This window comes from Bubalus bubalis, chromosome 11, assembly GCF_019923935.1.
Source record: "Bubalus bubalis isolate 160015118507 breed Murrah chromosome 11, NDDB_SH_1, whole genome shotgun sequence".
Lineage (NCBI taxonomy): Eukaryota > Metazoa > Chordata > Mammalia > Artiodactyla > Bovidae > Bubalus > Bubalus bubalis.
Window position 1 is genome coordinate 82,064,845 of NC_059167.1, and position 19,121 is coordinate 82,083,965.

Genomic DNA, 19,121 nt, shown 5'->3' on the forward strand with positions numbered 1-19,121 from the left:
ACTAAGATCACACCCGTTTTGTGGGATCTTAGTTCCCCAACCAGGGACTGAACTCCAGCCCTTAGCAGTGAAAACAGGGAATCGTAACCACTGAACCACTGGGGAATTCCCTGGGTCCACTTTGATTTCAGTCACATGTGTGCAATAGAAGAAAGATTCCAGGAGGTCAAGAAATATTTTATTGAGAACCAGGGACACCGCCATAAGAGAGGGAAGCACACAGGACTGCAAACTAAAACCCAATAGCCAGCAAGGGCCCTTTGGGCCAGGAACACTGCCTCCTGGGGTCCTCACAGTCTCCCACCAACAGACACACAAGACTGGGCATCCAGGGGAGTGGGGAGTGGCTCTGGTGTCCCACAGAGTGAGAGGATATATGATGCCTCATTATGAGTGACAGGGCAGGGAGGTAAAATGGAGCAGAGTCCATCACTGCCTAAGACCACCTCCTCCTCTCAGAGCCAACACCAGATGGAGGACTGAACCACCTAATATCTTGTAATCAGCTGCTGTCTTCTCATCATTCCTACAGGAAGAAGCAAAAAAGAAAAAAAAAGTTATTAGCAATACCCTTTAGAGTGGCATTCTTAACCTGGGTTTCACGGATCTCTGGAGATCTATGAATGCATATGAGAAAAAAAATTACATCTTTTATATTTTTACTAATCCCCAACTGTAACTTGATATTTCTTTCAATTTTGAACACAGACAAAAGCCCACAGGGGTATTAGCAATATGGGTAACCTGTTAACAAGAGAAATTAGAGATATTTTCAGACTTCCCTGGTGGCTGAGTGGTAAAGAATCAACCTGCCAATGCTGGAGACAGAGGTTCAATCCCTGATCTGGAAAGATCCCACATGCCAAGAAGCAACTAAACCCGTGTACCACAACTGTTGAGCATCTGCTCTAGATCCCGGGAGTTGAAACCACTGAAGCCCATACACCCTATAACTGGTGCTCTGCAACAAGAGAAGTCACGGCGTTGAGAATCCCACGCACTTCAACTAGAGCAAAGCCAGCACAGCAAAGACCCAGCATAGCCAAGGAAAAAAACCCATCACCATACCTTCATTTCCATTCCATACTTACATCTGTTTGCCACTGTAGATGAGCCGCTGCTGCTGTGGTGGAATTCCCTCTTTCTCCTCCACACGCTCCTTAATTCGTTCCACCTTTAGGGGTACAAGTAGTCAGGGGCTGCTCAGGGGGAGGGACCATGGAAGTGGAAAGAACAAGAGCTATGCAGATAGCATGAGAGCAAAAGGACTAAGTTCATCAGCATACCCAGGCAAAGGTACATGTAGGGAGATAGGCTTGGAGAGGTACTGGGCATACATTACCTTGTCCGTGGGTTCAATGTCAATCTCAATCTCCTTTCCGGTCAGCGTCTGAAATAGCAAGGGTTTCATGAGTCTTATAGTTCAGTATACAATTTGTCTCCTAGGTAAAACATCCTGGCCTAGCCTTGGGGGATCGACTTCCTTCTGAGAAATGCACACTCTCCGCAAAGTTGATTTGAAGTGTCAGGAGTATTTGCTCATACCCAATTTCAGACATTTTTAGGCTGTGAACAACTTTGACAGGGGAAGAGTCTGTAAACCATTTGACCTCTTAATCTCACAGGTCATCTCATCCCCCACCCAATTAGAATCCATGAGAATACTATAACTCCTTTGGATAAGACAGCAATGAGAGTTGTCCTAAGGAGAGTATTCCTTTGAAAAGGACCTTGTTTTATGTACTAATGCTAGAAATTAACACTCAGATAATTCAAAGCATTCTCAAGGACACTAGCAATCACCTCTGACCAGCTTTTTAAGCAATACTAGAACTCAACATTCTATTCTCCTGTATCTTCTCCAGATTTTCACCTAAATCCTAAAATTGCAGCTCTGGTCTTCTTGACTTCTTCCATAGGCTAAGGGTTGCTGATACCCAAAACACAACTGTACACTTACAAATGCTGTGCTTCATCCAATCTTATCTCCCATCCATCCTTGCTCTTAAAGTTCCACCTGCATCAGTCTATAGTAATCTAGACTACAAATGGATGGTCTCATTTAGGGGCATTTTCTTTGCTTCTACTGTTTTCTTTGTTGCCATCCCCTCTTCCACTCCTTCTCAAACCTTTAAGGGACCCTTTAAGATTGATGACGTCACCAATGCACTTTAATAGATATTACAGCTAGTTAAGTGTCAAACTCTCCAATTTATACTCCAACTTCTTAAAGGACAGAGACTGTTCAATCTTCCCAGTCTAAGCACAAAGTACGGTGTTTGACATATAAGCAGTCAATAATGGAAAGGCTAAATACACTGGTGGCTCAGACGGTAAAGCGCCTGCCTACAACGCGGGAAACCCGGGTTCAATCCCTGGGTCAGGAAGATCTCCTGGAGAAGGAAATGGCAACCCACACAGTACTCTTGTCCGGAAAATCCCATGGACGGAGGACCCACAGTCCATGGGGTCACAAAGAGTCGGACACAACTGAGCCAACTTCACTCACTAAATACACTGAAGATCATGTTATGATCACAGCCAACACTTACTGAACACTTTCTAAGAGTCAGAAACTATACCAAGTGTCTTACATGCATCAATACATTTAATCCTTGCAAGTAACCTGAGATATGTACTATTCCTATAACCATTTATAGATCAGGAAAATGGGGTTTGGACAGGTTAAAAAGCATGCCTATGATGTCAAAAGGAGAGTGTGGATCCAAACACAAATTCGCTGGCCCCAGAACCAGAGCTTTTAGCTCCATGTTCAGCACTGCCTGAGGCTGGCTGATCTAGTGCACGCATGCTCAGTTGCCAAGTCGCATCTGACTCTTTATGACCCCATGGACTGTAGTGCGCCAGGCTTCTCTGTTCATGGGATTTTCCAGGCAAGAATACTGGACTAGGTTGCCATTTCCTTCTCCAGGGGACCTTCCTGACCCAGGGATCGAACCTGCATCTCCAACTCCTTCCTTGGCAGGTGGATTCTTTACCACTGAGCCACCTGGGAAGTCCAGGTGACCTAGTATTGGGACTCAATGTACACTCCTGTGGCAGATCACAAAATAACATATGGTTCCCACTTATGGGACCAGAATGAAGAAAGGACATAAGACCTAATTTCTCAACCATGACAATGGCTCAGTACTAAGGATATTAAAAAAAAAAAAAAAATGCAGGAGTAACTCCCTTGGATTGACCTGTTTGGATGCAAAATAATAAATTACAATAGTGATTCTTAAGTTTCCACCCCAACCCAAGCTGGTCTATATGAAAATTCAATAGTCTATGTTAAAATGAGAAAAGGAATAGCAACAGTGAGATTTTCATGAAGCTAAATATGTGCATGCATTCTCGATTGTGTCTGACTCTTTGTGACCCCATGGACGGTAGCCCGCCACACTCCTCTGATTTTCTGCAAAAATATAGGAGCAGGTTGCCATTTCCTACTCCAGAGAACCTTCCCAACCCAGGGATTGAACCTGTGTCTCTTGCATCTCCTGCAATGGCAGGCAGATTCTTTACTACTGTGCCACCTGGGAAGCCCTGAAACTAAATATATTCAGCTGTTAAAATATCCTTTTATGAAATGACAGTGACAATATACGGTATTTTTTTTAAGGCTCTTTCCTGACCAAATGAAAAGTATACAATTCTGTGTTGTCCACAAATATTTCACTTTATTGTTCTTAATGCAAAGACTCTTTAACCAGACAATTCTATTTCTAGGTAACTAACCTAAAGGAAAAACTTGAAATTTCAGTACATATTCAAAGAGGAACATATAAAGTATACTGTAACATGCATTGGAGAAGGAAATGGCAACCGACTCCAGTGTTCTTGCCTGGAGAATCCCAGGGACAGGGGAGCCTGGTGGGCTGCCATCTATGGGGTCGCACAGAGTCGGACACCACTGAAGTGACTTAGCAGTAGCAGTAACACCTTTTATAAAAGCAAAACACTAGAAATAGCTTGCTGCTGCTGCTGCTGCTAAGTCGCTTCAGTCGTGTCCGACTCTGTGCAACCCCATAGACAGCAGCCCACCAGGCTCCCCCGTCCCTGGGATTCTCCAGGCAAGAACACTGGAGTGGGCTGCCATTTCCTTCTCCAATGCATGAAAGTGAAAAGTGAAAGTGAAGTCGCTCAGTCGTGTCCGACTCTTAGCGACCCCATGGACTGCAGCCTACCAGGCTCCTCCGTCCATGGGATTTTCCAGGCAAGAGTACTGGAGTGGGGCGCCACTGCCTTCTCCGAGAAATAGCCTAATGCCTATTAATAAGAAAACAAACTATGGTACACCCATAGAATGATATATTTATTATGCAACAGCTTATACACAGACATGGAAAGATCTAAAAGAATATACGATTAGTATCACTTTCTACATGTAGATATATACATACATACATAAAAAGGATTAAAAGTATACCTATCTCTTAAAATGATTATCCTTGAGAAGAGGAGTAGGACTGAGCACAGGGTTTACCAAACCTAACTCTCCCTTTATCTGTACTATTTACATTTCTAATAAAAATATATTCCTTTATCATATGGATATTAATAAATATTCATTCTGATTTAATAATAACAATTTTTAAAAAGTACAAAAAACTCTAACAGGAGGCCTAGAACTGCCCTCCCAAGAGTTGGATGCTTGTGCTTTACAAGGTTTGAAAAAAAATTACTGGTTTATAAATTCTAAAAGTCTAGGACTGGTTCTCTTGTTTCTGAGATTGACTACAAAAGCCTATGAATGTATCCAGACAGCATTCTGGCATATGGCATCCCAGCAACAACACTTCTGGGAAAATAATATGTCCAAAAATATATCTATGACAATGGGACTGCAACCTTTTCAAACTGCAAAACTAGAAACAGCAATTTAAGGTTAAATTGAAGGTTAAATAAATTATGGTACAGACACAGGGGGAAAATCACAGACTCCTCAAATTGTATTTAGATTAATAGTATAATTCTAATTTTGTAAATAAATAAATCAACATGTGTATTTATATGCTTTCAAAAAAGTTTGAAAGCATATACACATCAGTGCTTTTGAGTTGTGAGATTATGGCTGACTTAAATTACTTTTTTTGTGCTTTTTTGTATTTTCCTTTTTTAAAAACCATGAACACTCTGGAATGAAAAAAAAAAAATTAAAATAATGTCCTTGCTGAGAGTAAAGTAGCACCGTCTACTAGAGATAGAAACTTAGTAACACCCACATATACAATATTAAATATTCTAGTAGCCACATTTTTAAAGGTGCAATTTTAATATTCTGAAACCCAATATATGCAAATTATTAATATATTTTACATTCTTTTTTGTAACTAAATCTTCAAAATCCTGTGTGCATTTCATACTTATAGCACACTTCAATGCAGATGGTAAGTTTTCATCTCAAATACTTGATCTGTATTTAAATTTCATAATTTACAGTTGATGAGACTTCCCTGGTGGTCCAGTGGTTAAGAATCCATCCTGCAATGCAGGGGATCAGGGTTTGATCCCTGGTAGGGGAACTAAGATCCCACATGCCAAGGAGCAACTAAGCCGGAGTGCCACAACTACTGAGCCGGAGTCCATGTGCCGCAACAGAAGATCCCACGTGATGCAACCAAGACCCAATGCAGCCACATAAATAAGTATTAAAAAGATTAAAATTTTTTTCATAATTTACAGTTGAAAAAGATTTACATTCCCAACTTGTTCCAAACAAGTTAAAAGGTTTCCCAGCAATGGCACCCCACTCCAGTACTCTTGCCTGGAAAATCCCATGGACAGAGGAGCCTGGTAGGCTGCAGTCCATGGGGTCTCTAAGAGTCCGACACGACTGAGCGACTTCACTTTTACTTTTCACTTTCATGCATTGGAGAAGGAAATGGCAACCCACTCCAGTGTTCTTGCCTGGAGAATCCCAGGGACGGGGCAGCCTGATGGGCTGCTGTCTATGGGGTCGCACAGAGTCGGACACGACTGAAACGACTTAGCAGCAGCAGTAGCAAGGGCTGAATAAAGTTTTAGTTCTTATATTTAACTAAAATGAAATACAAATAAAATAAATAACTGAAATAAAACTTCAATTCCTCAGTCTCACTGGCCACATTTCAAGTGCTTGATAGCCCACGAGGGCTAATGGGCACTGTGCTGGACACGGCTCAGCATTCCAGCTTATGTAGGAAGCAACAATAAAATCAGAATATCCCCATTTTGTAAACTCCAATGAAATAATAGATCTAGGCAACTACTAACATCACAGAAAGCAAAACCACCTGACAGAAGTAAATGTCACAAAACCACCCCTGAATTATTCTCACATGAACAGACAAACAGGACTAACTGAGCCTCTAGATCTTATTATCAATTGACAGGAAATAAAGAGGAAAGAGATATATTAAAAGACTACATGGGGATGTAGTCAGCAAAATCCAAAATACAGGAAACTCTATGGGGCCAATAATCTAGGTTATTAAACAAGAAAAAATCAGGGAAATGTAGAATTACAATTTTAAAGAGGCCTAAAATACTTATCAACCAAGCACAATGTATGAATTTTAATTGGATCCAGATTCAAACAAATTGTAAAAAATAAGTAAGACAATGATAGTGAGGAGTTATTGTTGATTTTTTAGGTGTAATAATTATGGTTATGTTAGGGAAAAAATTTTTTACAGATAAATACTGAAATATGTACAAATAATACATGGTACACTATCTGGGATTTGCTTCTTAAAATATCAAGTAAGAAAAGTAGTCAGTATAAATAAAATAGGATTGGCCATGAGATGATAGTTTTGAAACTGTGTATAGGGTGCTTTGGCTTCCCTGGTGGCTCAGTGGTGAAGAATCCGCCTGCCAATGCAGGAGACGTGGGTTCGATCCCTGGGTCCAATCCTTGGGTTGGGAAGATGCCCTGGAGAAGGAAATGGCAACACACTCCAGTATTCTTGACTAGGAAATCCCATGGACCTAGAGGAGCCTGGTGGACTACAGTCCATGGGATCACAAAAGAGCTGGACATGACTTAGTGACTAAACAACAACATAGGGTGTATTATTCCTTCTCTTTGCTGTTTATATGTTTGAAATTGTCCATAAATTAAAACTGTTTAAAACTGAACAATTAAAAATAAATAAATAAAACTAAACAATTTTAAAAGATCACGTCATACTGGGTTTCTTCCCTCAAATCTGATTATGTGACCTAGGAATACATCCAATGGTATTCAACTGAACTATGATGAACCTAAACTTAACATTCTGCTCTAAGCACTGGAGGGGATACAAAAGAAATTAAGTGACTCAGCCTCTGTCAACAATCTTTTTCAAGTGTAGATTTACAATCAACAGACAATGAGACATACAATTATTAAAACAAACCAACATACAAGGAAATGCCATACTGATTATTATTGCCCAAATACAAAAGTGCAGTGACAAAATGCTGTGGTGGGGGGAGACCAACAGTGATTAATCTAAACCTGACTGAGGTAACATTTCACTCCCTTATAACAGCTAAAATAAAGATGGGTGCAGAGCAGATAGAATGCTTACTCATTGCAGGTGGGGATGTAAAATGGTGCCACATTTTGGAGAATTGTTTGGCAGTTTCTTTTAACGTTATACATGACCTAGTAATTCCATTTCTTGGTATTTATCCAAAGGAAATGAAAATATGTGGTTTAGTTGCTAAGTCGTGTCCAACTCTTGTGACCCCATGGACTGCAGCCTGCCAAGCTCCTCTGTCCATGGGATTCTCCAGGCAAGAATACTGAAGTGGGTTGCCCTTTCCTTCTCCAGGGGATCTATCTTCCTGACCCAGGAATCGAACCCAAGTCTCCTGCATTGCAGGCGGATTCTTTACTGACTGAGCTATAAGCTGTAAGTCATTATTCAAATTTTAAAAAACAATGACCTTTAAAATGCTGCTTGGCCCCAATCCTTAGCTAAGAGGTAGTTCAGAAGAGCTAAAGATGTTAATGGCTATTATGCGTGGTAAATACACTAAGGAGCAGACGCAGTAACGACAGACTTACTTAGCAGTTAAAAAAAAGTTTAACGTTGCACTGCACCAATTGGTAGTTTTTGTCCCTCCGTCTTAAGGCACAAAGAAGGAAACTGCAGGTAGGGCTAATGAGGGTTGGGAATTAGTGAAGAACCATGGGAGGCGGGATGGAGATCGCGTACTAGGGTACTGATAGCCTGCCTCAGTCAAGGAAGTGAGGCTAGTCCAGGATGCTGGCTCAGAAAGGCAGGCGCTGACTGAACACGCTCCCACCTTTGGTTCCTGAAGGAAGGCTGAGATACTATATCTTGGCAACAACTAGCCAAGGCTTACAGTCTAGTTTTGGGAGGCCCCAGTTCCCTAGGCTAACGCTTTTGTGCTGTGCTGTACTCGGAGTAGCCTACGTTAGGCGCTGGGAGAACCGGGTAACTTGGGGATGAAGGATGGAGAACAGAGCTCATTCCAAAAAAACCGAGAGATAAGGAGGCCAAAATGCTGCTAGGCCTTCTCTATGACCGCGGGGGTGCATACAAACAGCGAGACTTCGGACAAAGGCGGCCCTGAAGTAAAAGCAGGTAAGGAAGAGTCTCCTGACGGGGCCAGCCCCCTGCTCTTAAAGTCCTTTTGGGCCTCCCCCCTACCTCCCGGCACCCCTCGCGCGGAGCCCCGAAGCTGTCAACCCCCTCCAGGCTCGGGAAAGGCGTGGTTTTCCTTCCCGGTTTCTCCCTTAAGGCACAGCGGCCAGCCCAGTACCACTGCCGTCTTGGCAAGGCTGGTGGTGCTCCCACCTTCACTTTAATTAGCATCTTCTTCTCAGTTTGGGGCTGCACACAGACAAATTGCTGCTTCTGCCGCTGCGGTCGCCGATGCCTCTCCCCAGCACTCCGCCGGCAGGAATCACTTCTACTTCCGGGTCACTGCCAGGCTCCACCCCTGCCTCGCACGCCCCCTCTCCCTTCTTTCCAAGGGGTTCCGGAAAGGCTCAGGAATATTTCTGCGTTTCGTTTCGGTGGCGTAGTGAAAGAAAAAAAAAGAAAGTAAAAAGGCAGCCAGCTTAGTCTCAGCAGAGATGACAATTCTGAGAGTCCCCAGTGAGTTGGGGCTAGTGATAAGAGGGCACGGAACGAACTACTCCTCCCATCATGCCAGGGGGCAGCTCCGCGCGTCTCACTCTGGGAGTTGTAGTCCCCTGTCCCTCGGATCCGACGGCATCCTCAGTGTGTGAACTCTGTTACCCAGAAGGCCTTGCACGGCTGCCCCCGAAGCCGGAATTCCTCGGTTGCTAGTTCTCTGCGGCAAATTAGCCCAACCTGTTATCCCACAAGGCTCAGCGGGGCTGCACGAGGCTGTGGTTAAGCGAGAGAAGCGTTGGTCAACTGCCACTCGAATCACGGAGACAGGAAGTGAGTACCCCTATCCCGGAAGCTGGTTTATGAGAAACCCACCACTCCTCGCTCCCAAATCTGCCCCTTACCCTAGATTGGTCTTTGTAAGGGTGGCGGAAAGAAGAGTGGTGGGGTAAAGAATGCACCATTTTAGGGTCACTCACTGGGAGAACTCCCAGTTCTCCCCAACAAATAGTACTATTTGTTGAAGACACCGAGAGAAAGTGAAACCGCATGGGTCTGAAGTGACATTCTTCAGGGACTGTACCTCAGTCAATGCTCAGACTTTCCACGATTTCAGCTAGGAGAGAGATAAGCCACCCAGCCCTAACAGGGCATTAAGACCTAAAGGGAAGTTGACTCAGCTACCCTCTCCCAGACTTTTCCTACCTTCCAACCCTCAGATTCATTGCTATCTTAAGGTCCCTGCCATGCCTCACATCGACAACGACGTCAAGCTGGATTTCAAGGATGTCCTGTTGAGGCCCAAACGCAGTACCCTTAAGTCTCGAAGTGAGGTGAGCCTGCTTTCCTAGTTGCTCTTTCTTGATCACAAGCTCCTTGGAGGGCCTGAACTGGGAAAGATTCCTGGCTTTTGCTCTCCTGCAGTACTTGTTTTTGGATGAGTGAAACGCTCAGTTTCCTGTTCGCATCTGCAGGTGGATCTCACAAGATCCTTTGCCTTTCGGAACTCAAAGCAGATGTACACTGGGATCCCCATTATTGCTGCCAATATGGATACTGTGGGCACCTTTGAGATGGCCAAGGTCCTCTGTAAGGTAGGACTTCCCTCATGCCCCTTCCTCATGGTGTTTTGTGGGCTGACTGCAGAGGTATCTGCATCCCCACTCCCATCCCAGGTCAGCTCTGGCAATTAACAGGATGCTTGATTTACTGCTTTCTGCAATAGTACTAAGGCCTCTTTATCTGATAACTTTAAATGGCCATCTGACTTAGGGAGATTCAAAGCTAAGTTTTGCACCCATTTTAACGAAACTTCCCTCTTCTCCTGTCCAGCATTTTAAACATCCTGCCAATTTTTCCCACTACCCAGATTACCCTCTACAAACCACATGCATCTCTCTTTACACTACTGTTAGGATACTCAGCATTCACTGTTTTAGTCCAGAAACTAAATATAGTTTGAGCATTCAAAAATTCCCAACTAGAAAATCCTAGAAGAAATTTAGTTTCTTTCATGCCTGCTATTTTTTTTTTTAATCTTCCTTTTAAGTCCTAGGTTCCTGGGTGTTCTGGGATGTGCCCAAAATGGAATGTTTTTCTTATTCAGGTTATTGCTTGTTTTCAAAATGGAAGATGCTGCTCCTGTCAGTTATATTACTTGCTTCTATACTTGTAGCTGAGAAAGTAGATAGTTACTTTGGGTATCCTGAGGATGTATACACTCTTCTGGTTATCCATGTAGCCCTGGTTGATGGATTCTGCTGCTGCTTGTGGCTCTGCTATCCTTAAGGACTTCGTCTCCCTTTCTCTGTTTCTGATTGCTATAAGTCTTTCTGGAATGTATGCTGCCATTTCTCTGAGGTTCATAGTTATGCAGCTTTGGTACCATATTTCTGTTGCCATTCACTGTCTGCTTAGCAATCCCACTGTTGCCCATTGTCCACCTGGCCTATCCAGTAGAGTTAAGCAGCAATGGTGAATCTGACTTCACTGTTAACAGATGTCCTACAACGTATGGACATTGCTGGGACTTTCTTGATGCTTTATGTTGAGACTGGCTTTTTGTTTCTGCTGATGAATGTTTAAGAAGTCAGATTTTAGAGATACAGGCAAGTCTCAGTAATAATTAAAAGGTTGGGTGCAAGCAAGGACCTTTTTCTAGATCTCTAGCTTGGTATGTAATTGGATGTATTCATCATGCCACCCTATGCCAAGATATCTCCCAGGTGTGATGACTTCCTAGAGTGATTTTTCTTTGTTAGTGGCAGAGTGTTCTGAGAAAGCAGAATTCAGTAGCAGCTTTGGCTGGGTAGTGTTGATGATGTCTGAGTATAGCATGTGCACTTCCTTACTGCCGGCTAATCCCTTAGATCTCTTATCAGTTGCAAGATTTGTGCTTTCTCAACTGCTGCCTTGTTTATTCGCTTGTCTGCACTTTTAAAGCACAAACACCAGCATTCACAGTGGCCTTTGTATTGGGATGTTGTCTGCAATTTTTTGAGCTAGGGAACATAAGTCTGATGAGTCATTCTAGCCTTGAACTTGGTTAACGGAAACAGGCTGAATGAAACAGACTTTTCAGGTTGGTCCATGACTTAAGAAAATCTGTCCATTACTTTTTTGGGGGGGGGTGGGTTCCATGTGTTGAAGCATGTGGGACCAGGGATCGAACCCACCCCCTGCATGGGAAGTGAGTCTCAACCACTGACCACCGACAAAGTCCCTTTTGTCCACTACTTTAGCAGAGATGGAGAAAGGGTAGTACCTTATTGGCTGTTAACCTTAAGGCTTTACCTCTTTTGACTTTGTGAGCCTTTAGGCTCACTGAATTACTGCTGATAAATGGAACAGAAAACACCAAAAATAGGTTAGTTCCGTACTAGGCTATCATAGGAGGAGCTGAGTCAATGCAGGCAGACACTGTCTCTGTACAGCCTTTTCATGGTTCTCTCTTGTCTGGGCTTATCCCACTGCACCAACAGCTTGTCCTTGTCACCTTTTAAGTCAGAAGCACTGCACACGCTGGCAGGTAAAATCCAATCCAAATGACTTAGTGCTTTGGTGGGAGTGTTGGGCAGGTACTGGCTTATGTGGAAAAGCCCGACTGCATTTGTAGGGAGAATAATGGTGGAACTGAGGTCTCAGCTCAACCACTGACATCTTCAAGTTGCTTTTTCCAGACTTCAGTCCTTTTGTTCCTCAGATAGGATAATATAAAGGTCTGTTTCCAGAGAAAGCGGTTCTAACAAGTTCTTTCCTTTTTAATGCTTTCTTCTCCCCAGTTCTCCCTCTTCACCGCTGTCCATAAACACTACAGCCTCGAGCAGTGGAAAGAGTTTGCCAGCCAGAATCCTGACTGTCTTGAGGTAACACCGGTCCTCCCGATCCCTTCCTTAGCCCAGTCTTCCGACAATCCCTTTTGCTTGCCTTCCAACCCTGACCTCCCCACTCCCCTTGGCTAACCAGCCATGTTGTTGCCTCTGACATGCTCATGACCCTGTTTCTCTCACAGCATCTGGCTGCCAGCTCAGGCACAGGCTCTTCGGACTTTGAGCAGCTGGAACAGATCCTGAACGCTATTCCCCAGGTGAAGTATGTATGCCTGGACGTGGCCAATGGCTACTCTGAACACTTTGTGGAATTTGTGAAGGATGTGCGGAAGCGCTTCCCTGAACACACCATCATGGTATGTCTGTTGCCCTCTAGTGGGTCCATTCCTCTCCTTCCCCCACTCTTCCTGCCACTCTAATTTGTTATAAGTTCCTTTCTCCTCTACTGCATTTCCTAGTCCACTTCATCATGGCACTGGGTGGTTATCCATGGTTCCCCATTTGAGATGTTTGTTACTGGCCAGTGCTGTTTTCTCTGACCCTTGATACACAGTCTTGTAAATCCAGTACCCGATGTCACTCACCAAACCACAATGGAACACTTATGCATTGTACCTATCCCTGGTACATACACACCTGCCCAAAGACATGGACAGACACTATGGTCTTACATTAAAGGGGTTGCATGAAACGCAGTTTTATTTTTTACAAGCTCAGGGGAGTGATGACAAGGCCTTGTTTTCTTCACAGCATTGTGGGGTCTCTCTGTCCTGTTCATCAAAAGCAAATACAGCTGGGTAGGTGGGTACTTAGCCTACATTACCATGTCCTCCCACTTCCCCTGAAGCCAGAGAGGTCTCATGACGTAACAGTTTAAGGACAGGATATGTTTGGGTGTCTTGGTGGGGAGGGAGAGAGAAATCTACTGTAAATGCGGTGTGAGCTTATTCCAGATGGACCCCCACTTTACCCTAGTACAGCAGCGACACTGGCCACTCCCCCCCCAGCTCAGCTTGGGAAGCAGGGTCCTTTGAAGTGACTCATCTAAAAGGGGAACCCAGCGACTCTTCTTTGTAATAATGTTGGAAGCACATTGCCTCCTCTCTTTCTGACCCTGAGAATACTGTTTTGATGGTTCTGTCCCAGGCAGGGAATGTGGTAACAGGAGAAATGGTGGAAGAGCTGATCCTTTCTGGGGCTGACATCATCAAAGTGGGAATTGGACCAGGTAAGCTGGTTCACTGGGGGCCGCTGGCCACCCCTCCAGTGGCAGACACCTGTGAACAACTTCATCCTCATTCTTGTCACATTCTTCTCAGGCTCCGTGTGTACCACCCGGAAGAAAACCGGAGTGGGGTATCCACAGCTAAGTGCAGTGATGGAGTGTGCAGATGCTGCTCACGGCCTCAAAGGCCACATCATTTCAGTAAGGTCAAGGGCAGGATAGATATGAAGCTGCCAAACATCTGGGTTCTCACCCATGTCTGGAGGTTCTGGTAGAGTTTGGATTAGGGTTCCTGGGTCCCTGTCAGCATTGAGCTGGGCCGCTGGGACCTCCTAGAGGGCTTGGGGCATCCATGCTGTCTCTTCACAGTGCTCCTTACTTTGCAGGATGGAGGCTGCAGCTGTCCTGGGGATGTGGCCAAGGCTTTCGGTAAGGAGGGCACGTAAGGAGGATCCTGTAGAAGAGGATGAGTCACCTCTGAGGGTCTAGGATCAGGCTGCTGCTGCTGAGTTGCCTCAGTCGTGTTCAACCCTGTGCGACCCCATAGATGGCAGCCCACCAGGCTCCCCCATCCCTGGGATTCTCCAGGCAAGAACACTGAAGCGGGCTGAGGATCAGGCTAGGGAAGTCCAAGAAAGCTGTTCTTTAATAATATGACTAGGGACCCAGAAGTCTATGGTGTCACCTGGGACAGCCAGCAGGGGACATCCTGAAACTCTAATACAGACTCTCCAAATGTGGGCCAGGACCATCTGCACCATCGCCTGGACAACTGGATGGAGTAGAGGTCTGAGCCCCACACCGCATCCACAGGATCTAGCTCTGGGGAGTAGGGCTGCAGATCTGTACTTTCCCAGCTTCCTGGGTCATCCTTGCTCACACTCAAGTTGGAGACCTTTGCTCTTGAGACACTCGAAGTGAGTCTTGTTTGGCTGGGCACAGTAAAAAGAGGCAGCTGGCAAAAGCAACAAAAAGCAGAGAGCAGAAGCCTGGCAGAGACTCTTTTTGAAATTCTTGGAAAAGTCAGGCCTACTGAGGAATAGAGTCAGGGCAGAGCAGGCCTGTGTGCTTGGGTTATGGGCCAGCTAAGGAAACAAAACCAGGAAGATGCCAGAATCATTGTGAGGCCTGAAAACTTGGTGTGAATTGCTTCTGAGGGTGACAGTTTGGGCACCTGGGCCAGTTTCATCTCTTACCCTCTCGCTGGTGCTGGCAGGGGCAGGGGCTGACTTCGTGATGCTGGGCGGCATGCTGGCTGGGCACAGTGAGTCAGGTGGTGAGCTCATCGAGAGGAATGGCAGGAAGTACAAGCTCTTCTACGGCATGAGTTCCGAAATGGCCATGAAGAAGTATGCCGGGGGTGTGGCTGAGTACAGGTAGGTGTGGTGGCCAGAGGCCAAGGGTTCTTGGAAAGCATGACTTTCCCAGAAGGGTGATGGCAGAACTCATGGTTGCTGGGAGATGGATGGTACAGTTCTTGGAAGAAAAGTGATGAACAGGGAAGGACTAAATGCTAGAGACCAGGGTAAGGAATCCAGCGAGAAAAGGTAAGAAAGCTTTTCTTCTTCTAAGGGCCTCAGAAGGAAAGACAGTGGAGGTGCCCTTTAAAGGGGATGTGGAACATACCATCCGAGACATTCTTGGAGGCATCCGCTCCACCTGCACTTACGTGGGAGCAGCTAAGCTGAAGGAGCTGAGCCGGAGAACTACCTTCATCCGTGTCACCCAGCAGGTGAATCCAATCTTCAGTGACGAGAGCTAGACCTGAGCAGTTCTGCCCTCCCAGGGCTCTAGCATCCACCACAGGGCTCCCAAGTGGGCCCCTCTCTCATCCCAGCTACTCAGGCTATTACTTGGTCATTTCCTATCCTCTCCTGACGGTTCCTGCAGTAATTCTGTACTTCTCTATCTGCACATGCAAAATGCCGAAGGCACTTAGTGGGGAGGAAGCAAGGCAGGCAGGCTGAGAAAAGGAAGTTGAGAGAATCAAGTAGGAATCTGGGGACCCAGCATTCTGAAGAGGACTGAAAAGAAGAGAGGCTGATTCATACATAAATGTTTTATGTGGCCTTTGTTCTGGTAGAGGTAGGCTTTTAGAATCATGTTTTGTTAATCAAATTCATTAAATAGACCTTTGAATATCTACAAAGCGTGGAAGTATTTACATACTTTAAATACCTCAATAAAGAGAGATCCCAATGACTTTGAGATTCTGGGGGTTTCTGCATAAGGCTGGCATCTGGGTGCTACCCCAGGGCAAGTGGAGCCGGCACTGACCCAGTAGAGTCAGGGACAGTGAGTACCCTTCCCGTGAAATATCTCCATTCTAGAGCCACTACCCGCAACGAACCTGGCAGCATGAGAATTTACAAAGTATATTCTGGCATCGGACCACAGAGTATTTTCAGAATAGCAAAAGGAAATTTTTCTTCCAGGCTCTCAGCCCTGGTAATTGGGCATGTCTGAACAACACTCTCCAAGGGAAGTAAAATGGCAAAAGGATCAGCTTCCAGCCCCAGAGAGGCTGGTTGTGTTTCTCAAGAATGACCTACCCTGACCTTAGAGAAGGCTTCATTCCCCTTCCTTGCATCAAGACAGTGTTTTAACAAATCCAAAATTTAATTATCAAGCATTACAAAGTAACTTCAGCATTATAGTCAGGCAACCCAAGCCCAGGCTTTCACTTTATCCCCACTAAACTGTATGAGAGAAAGGAGACAGGCAGAATGTCGTGAGCATTTCAGTCTTATCACAGGAGTCTAGAACTGTCTGTAGAGTCAGGGAAAGGGATAGACACAGTGCTGGGGCCAGAAGAGGGTAGGTATTCACAGAAGGTGGGGATCAGGGTGTCAAACTTTGTCTTCTGATAGTTTTCCAGAGATTCCTGCAGAGAAGGGAGCAGGGAGATCCTATCATCATTGAAACGTGCCCTGAGCCCTCCATATCCTAGAGCTTGTCACTTTCTGTCTTGTTCTGCCCACCCATCCCCTTCCCAGCTTTCCTACTCACCCTTCTTTCCCTCTGGCCATCTTCTTCCTCATCAGAGTCCAAAACCAGGTCCCCTATGGTGATGTCAGAGCTGTTCAGAGACGGAGGACACACTGTAGGGAGGAAAGCAGAGTCCAGGCACTCTCCTCAGTGAACACAGATCCGCAGGAGTCCCCAGGAGGAAGGGCTGTTTGATCTGGTTCTGACTCAGGATACCTACCTGACTTCCTAGGAGGTGATAATGACAGTCTTAGTGGTTCCATGTGGCAGTTCCTGAGGTGGGAGCAAGCAAAGACAGGGTGAAAGGAAAGCGGGCAAGGCACGTGCCGCTAGTAGGGAGAAGCAGCTGTTCTACTCACTCCTTTTGCTCTGAGGCAGATGAGTCAGTTGGAGTCTCCTTCAGAGCTCTTCCTCCCAGGGTCTTGGATGGACTCCTAGACTTCCCAGTCGAGGGTGCTCTGGTGCCCACAGCACCGGCTGCATCTGCTGTATGTGTGCCATCTTTACTCTTCCCAGGCTTAGATGTGACCTGGGCTGGTGAACCCACGTCCCTGAAGGGGAGCAGCATGACTGTGGGGCGCTCCTTATGGCCTCTGCTAGTGGGTGCCCACTGGGGCTGGATTCTTCGCCGGCCTAGAGGGGCCAGATTGAAATGGTGGCCTGTCAGAGGTTCCGGATGCTTCCTCGAGGCTGGTCCCTGAGGAAGCAGTGGGCTAGGAGAGGCTTTTGGCAGAGGGTCGTGGAGTGCTGGTCTTGGTTGCTGAGGAGGACTCTGCTCTGAGGGCTCTGTCGTGTTCACTGAATCAGTAGCAGAGCACTCTGAAGAAGAAAACAAGGCTCCTTAAAAAGCTAAAATTTGAACACATCCACTCAGTTTGGTTTCTTATACCTCAGGCCCATGTAACCCTTCCAGTGGGCTGTCTCAAAAGGTCTCAAGCTAAAAACTCCACCCCCCAAATTCTTAGTTCTCCCACATGGTCCTGGTACCTGGAAGTGGCCACCCCATGTCCACGCCATATTGGCTCAAGACAAAAGAAGAAGTAATAGAAACTCCAGGCTGCATCCAGCTCAGCACATCCTGAAGCTGTGAGAAGGGAGAGAGGCATGAAGACCACAGGCCTTGTTACAACCCCACCCGCCACCCCAGCATTCTGCCCTTAAGTGTTTTGTCCCAACAAAACCTGCTGTGCCTGCAGCGTAGGCAGTGCTTTTTCCAGCTGACACAAATATTCAAAAAACAGCTTTTCCATGGCTGCCATAAAAGTTTCCCCATACTCTTGTTCAAGTTCCTGCAGGAGGAAAAGCAGCAGGTCAGAGAGGGGTAGAGCCAACAGCTACACCACTGCTTCCAAAGCAACCAGTCCCACCTGCAGCTTCGAAGCCAAATCAACAGGGGCTTCTGCCAGCTGCTTCACCTGCTGGCAAAAGGTTTCCTGAGCCTCCGATATCTTCCTCAGATCCTGCTTTGTCTGTCGAGGGTAAGGAAGGCAAACAGGTTAGGGGCACTAGGATCCAGTGACCACGAAGAGGAGCAACTTTGCTGCATCAGGTGTTAACCGGGGTAGGGCTCGTTTCAAGGGTTACTCACGATTTTGGGGTCCCGCACTACAGGTCCAGACTCTGGGAAGTGGTGATGTAGGGCATTTAGAACCTGGGCCCAAGGCCGGCCCTGCAGGATGAGCTCCACCACCAACTGTGGAGGGTACTGAGCTCAGAAAGCCCACGTCGGAGCAAACTGCCCTTTTCCTACCGGTTCCACCCCCAGGTAGTCGATCCCTATCCCTTCTACCAGGTCCTGTTTGTTCCAATACCTTGGCCTTTAGGCCCATACACAGGCGTTCATGATGCCGGTAGCGAACCAAGCCAGGGGCAGCAGCGCGCAGGTATCGCAGAAACTCCACTACTCGGGGAAAATGCTCCACGCAGCGTCCGCGAATGACTTGCCAGCTGGCAGCAGCTACAAAGCGAAGAGCAGCGGGACCGGCCCCCGGGGGTGTGGCCATGGCAGGTGGACCCCACCCAAGGGGCCGTCTCTTTGGGTTCCTACCTCCTCGGCGCTGCTTCCCGACTCCTCCCAGGGGCGGGGCTTCCGGTGGCCCTTACTGGCTCCGCTATTTCAGTCTGCAACGGATACTTGGCTATCCGACTCTGCGCCTCCCAAGGGCCACCAGAATCCTGTTTCTCTCCAACTCGGGATGGAGCCTGAATGGAGAAGCTGGCCAGCTCCACTGGCACTAGACCGCTCTGCCTGAAACGCCGCCGCTGTCTCAAACCCGAAGGCTACCTCGCTTCCGGCTCTGCGACCAGTTCTCCTACCCGGGAAAAGGGTGGTAGTGGCGAACCAATGGGCCGCCAGACAGGGGATACGTGACGTCGCGTCACAAGGGCACGCCCGGGCAGATCCGGCGCCGCTGCTGGTCCCCGCCCTCGCTTCCGCGCACTTCCGACAGCTTCGGGGTGGAGGGGACCGCCGATCTGGGCTCCGCCCCCGACCGG

At 46.6% G+C, this 19,121-nt stretch overlaps 3 protein-coding genes across 8 annotated transcripts; 1 reads left to right on the forward strand and 2 right to left on the reverse strand.

The window, feature by feature from the left end:
* Positions 1-156: 156 nt before the first annotated feature.
* On the reverse strand, positions 157-9,067 carry NEDD8 (NEDD8 ubiquitin like modifier). The gene is made up of 4 exons (XM_006043281.3): positions 8,802-9,067; positions 1,343-1,390; positions 1,092-1,174; positions 157-526 (listed from the first exon to the last, which is right to left on the reverse strand). The coding sequence occupies exons 1-4, from the start codon at positions 8,817-8,819 to the stop codon at positions 430-432; spliced, it is 246 nt and encodes an 81-aa protein (XP_006043343.1). The 5' UTR covers positions 8,820-9,067; the 3' UTR covers positions 157-429.
* A 192-nt stretch (positions 9,068-9,259) lies between these two features.
* On the forward strand, positions 9,260-15,840 carry GMPR2 (guanosine monophosphate reductase 2). Of its 2 annotated transcripts, none has more exons than XM_006043289.4 (10): positions 9,260-9,416; positions 9,821-9,916; positions 10,058-10,177; positions 12,365-12,448; positions 12,595-12,768; positions 13,559-13,640; positions 13,732-13,838; positions 14,024-14,066; positions 14,854-15,013; positions 15,210-15,840. In XM_006043289.4, exons 2-10 carry the CDS (start codon positions 9,830-9,832, stop codon positions 15,397-15,399), a joined length of 1,047 nt encoding a protein of 348 aa, XP_006043351.1. In that variant the 5' UTR covers positions 9,260-9,416; positions 9,821-9,829; the 3' UTR covers positions 15,400-15,840. The 2 variants fall into 2 exon arrangements, with proteins under 2 accessions (XP_006043351.1, XP_025151941.1); XM_025296156.3 differs by having other exon boundaries at positions 9,263-9,416; positions 9,803-9,916.
* TINF2 (TERF1 interacting nuclear factor 2) lies at positions 13,080-19,107 on the reverse strand. 5 transcript variants are annotated; one of them, XM_025296148.3, is made up of 9 exons: positions 18,437-19,107; positions 18,214-18,318; positions 17,993-18,094; positions 17,807-17,914; positions 17,613-17,709; positions 16,985-17,444; positions 16,846-16,853; positions 16,647-16,738; positions 13,080-14,091 (listed from the first exon to the last, which is right to left on the reverse strand). In XM_025296148.3, the coding sequence occupies exons 1-9, from the start codon at positions 18,626-18,628 to the stop codon at positions 13,921-13,923; spliced, it is 1,335 nt and encodes a 444-aa protein (XP_025151933.2). In that variant the 5' UTR covers positions 18,629-19,107; the 3' UTR covers positions 13,080-13,920. The 5 variants fall into 5 exon arrangements, with proteins under 5 accessions (XP_025151933.2, XP_025151931.2, XP_025151934.1 ...); XM_025296146.3 differs by having other exon boundaries at positions 16,846-16,898; positions 18,437-19,104; XM_025296149.3 differs by lacking the exon at positions 13,080-14,091 and adding an exon at positions 16,238-16,521 and having other exon boundaries at positions 18,437-19,106.
* Between the last annotated feature and the right edge of the window lie 14 nt (positions 19,108-19,121).

Excerpts from the sequence above, each read along its gene's own strand:
- NEDD8 (XM_006043281.3), bottom strand. Across the intron at positions 1,175-1,342 it reads ACATTGAACCCACGGACAAG|GTGGAACGAATTAAGGAGCG; the intron begins GTAATGTATGCC and ends GTACCCCTAAAG. Across the intron at positions 527-1,091 it reads ATCTACAGTGGCAAACAGAT|GAATGATGAGAAGACAGCAG; the intron begins GTAAGTATGGAA and ends TTCTTCCTGTAG.
- GMPR2 (XM_006043289.4), top strand. The coding sequence starts at position 9,830 with ATGCCTCACATCGACAACGACGTCAAGCTGGATTTCAAGGATGTCCTG. Across the intron at positions 13,839-14,023 it reads TCAAAGGCCACATCATTTCA|GATGGAGGCTGCAGCTGTCC; the intron begins GTAAGGTCAAGG and ends CTTACTTTGCAG. Across the intron at positions 14,067-14,853 it reads GGATGTGGCCAAGGCTTTCG|GGGCAGGGGCTGACTTCGTG; the intron begins GTAAGGAGGGCA and ends TGGTGCTGGCAG.
- TINF2 (XM_025296146.3), bottom strand. The coding sequence starts at position 18,628 with ATGGCCACACCCCCGGGGGCCGGTCCCGCTGCTCTTCGCTTTGTAGCT. Across the intron at positions 17,445-17,612 it reads CATGGGGTGGCCACTTCCAG|AGTGCTCTGCTACTGATTCA; the intron begins GTACCAGGACCA and ends TTTCTTCTTCAG. Across the intron at positions 14,092-16,646 it reads ATGGCCAGAGGGAAAGAAGG|GATCCTCCTTACGTGCCCTC; the intron begins GTGAGTAGGAAA and ends CCTCTTCTACAG.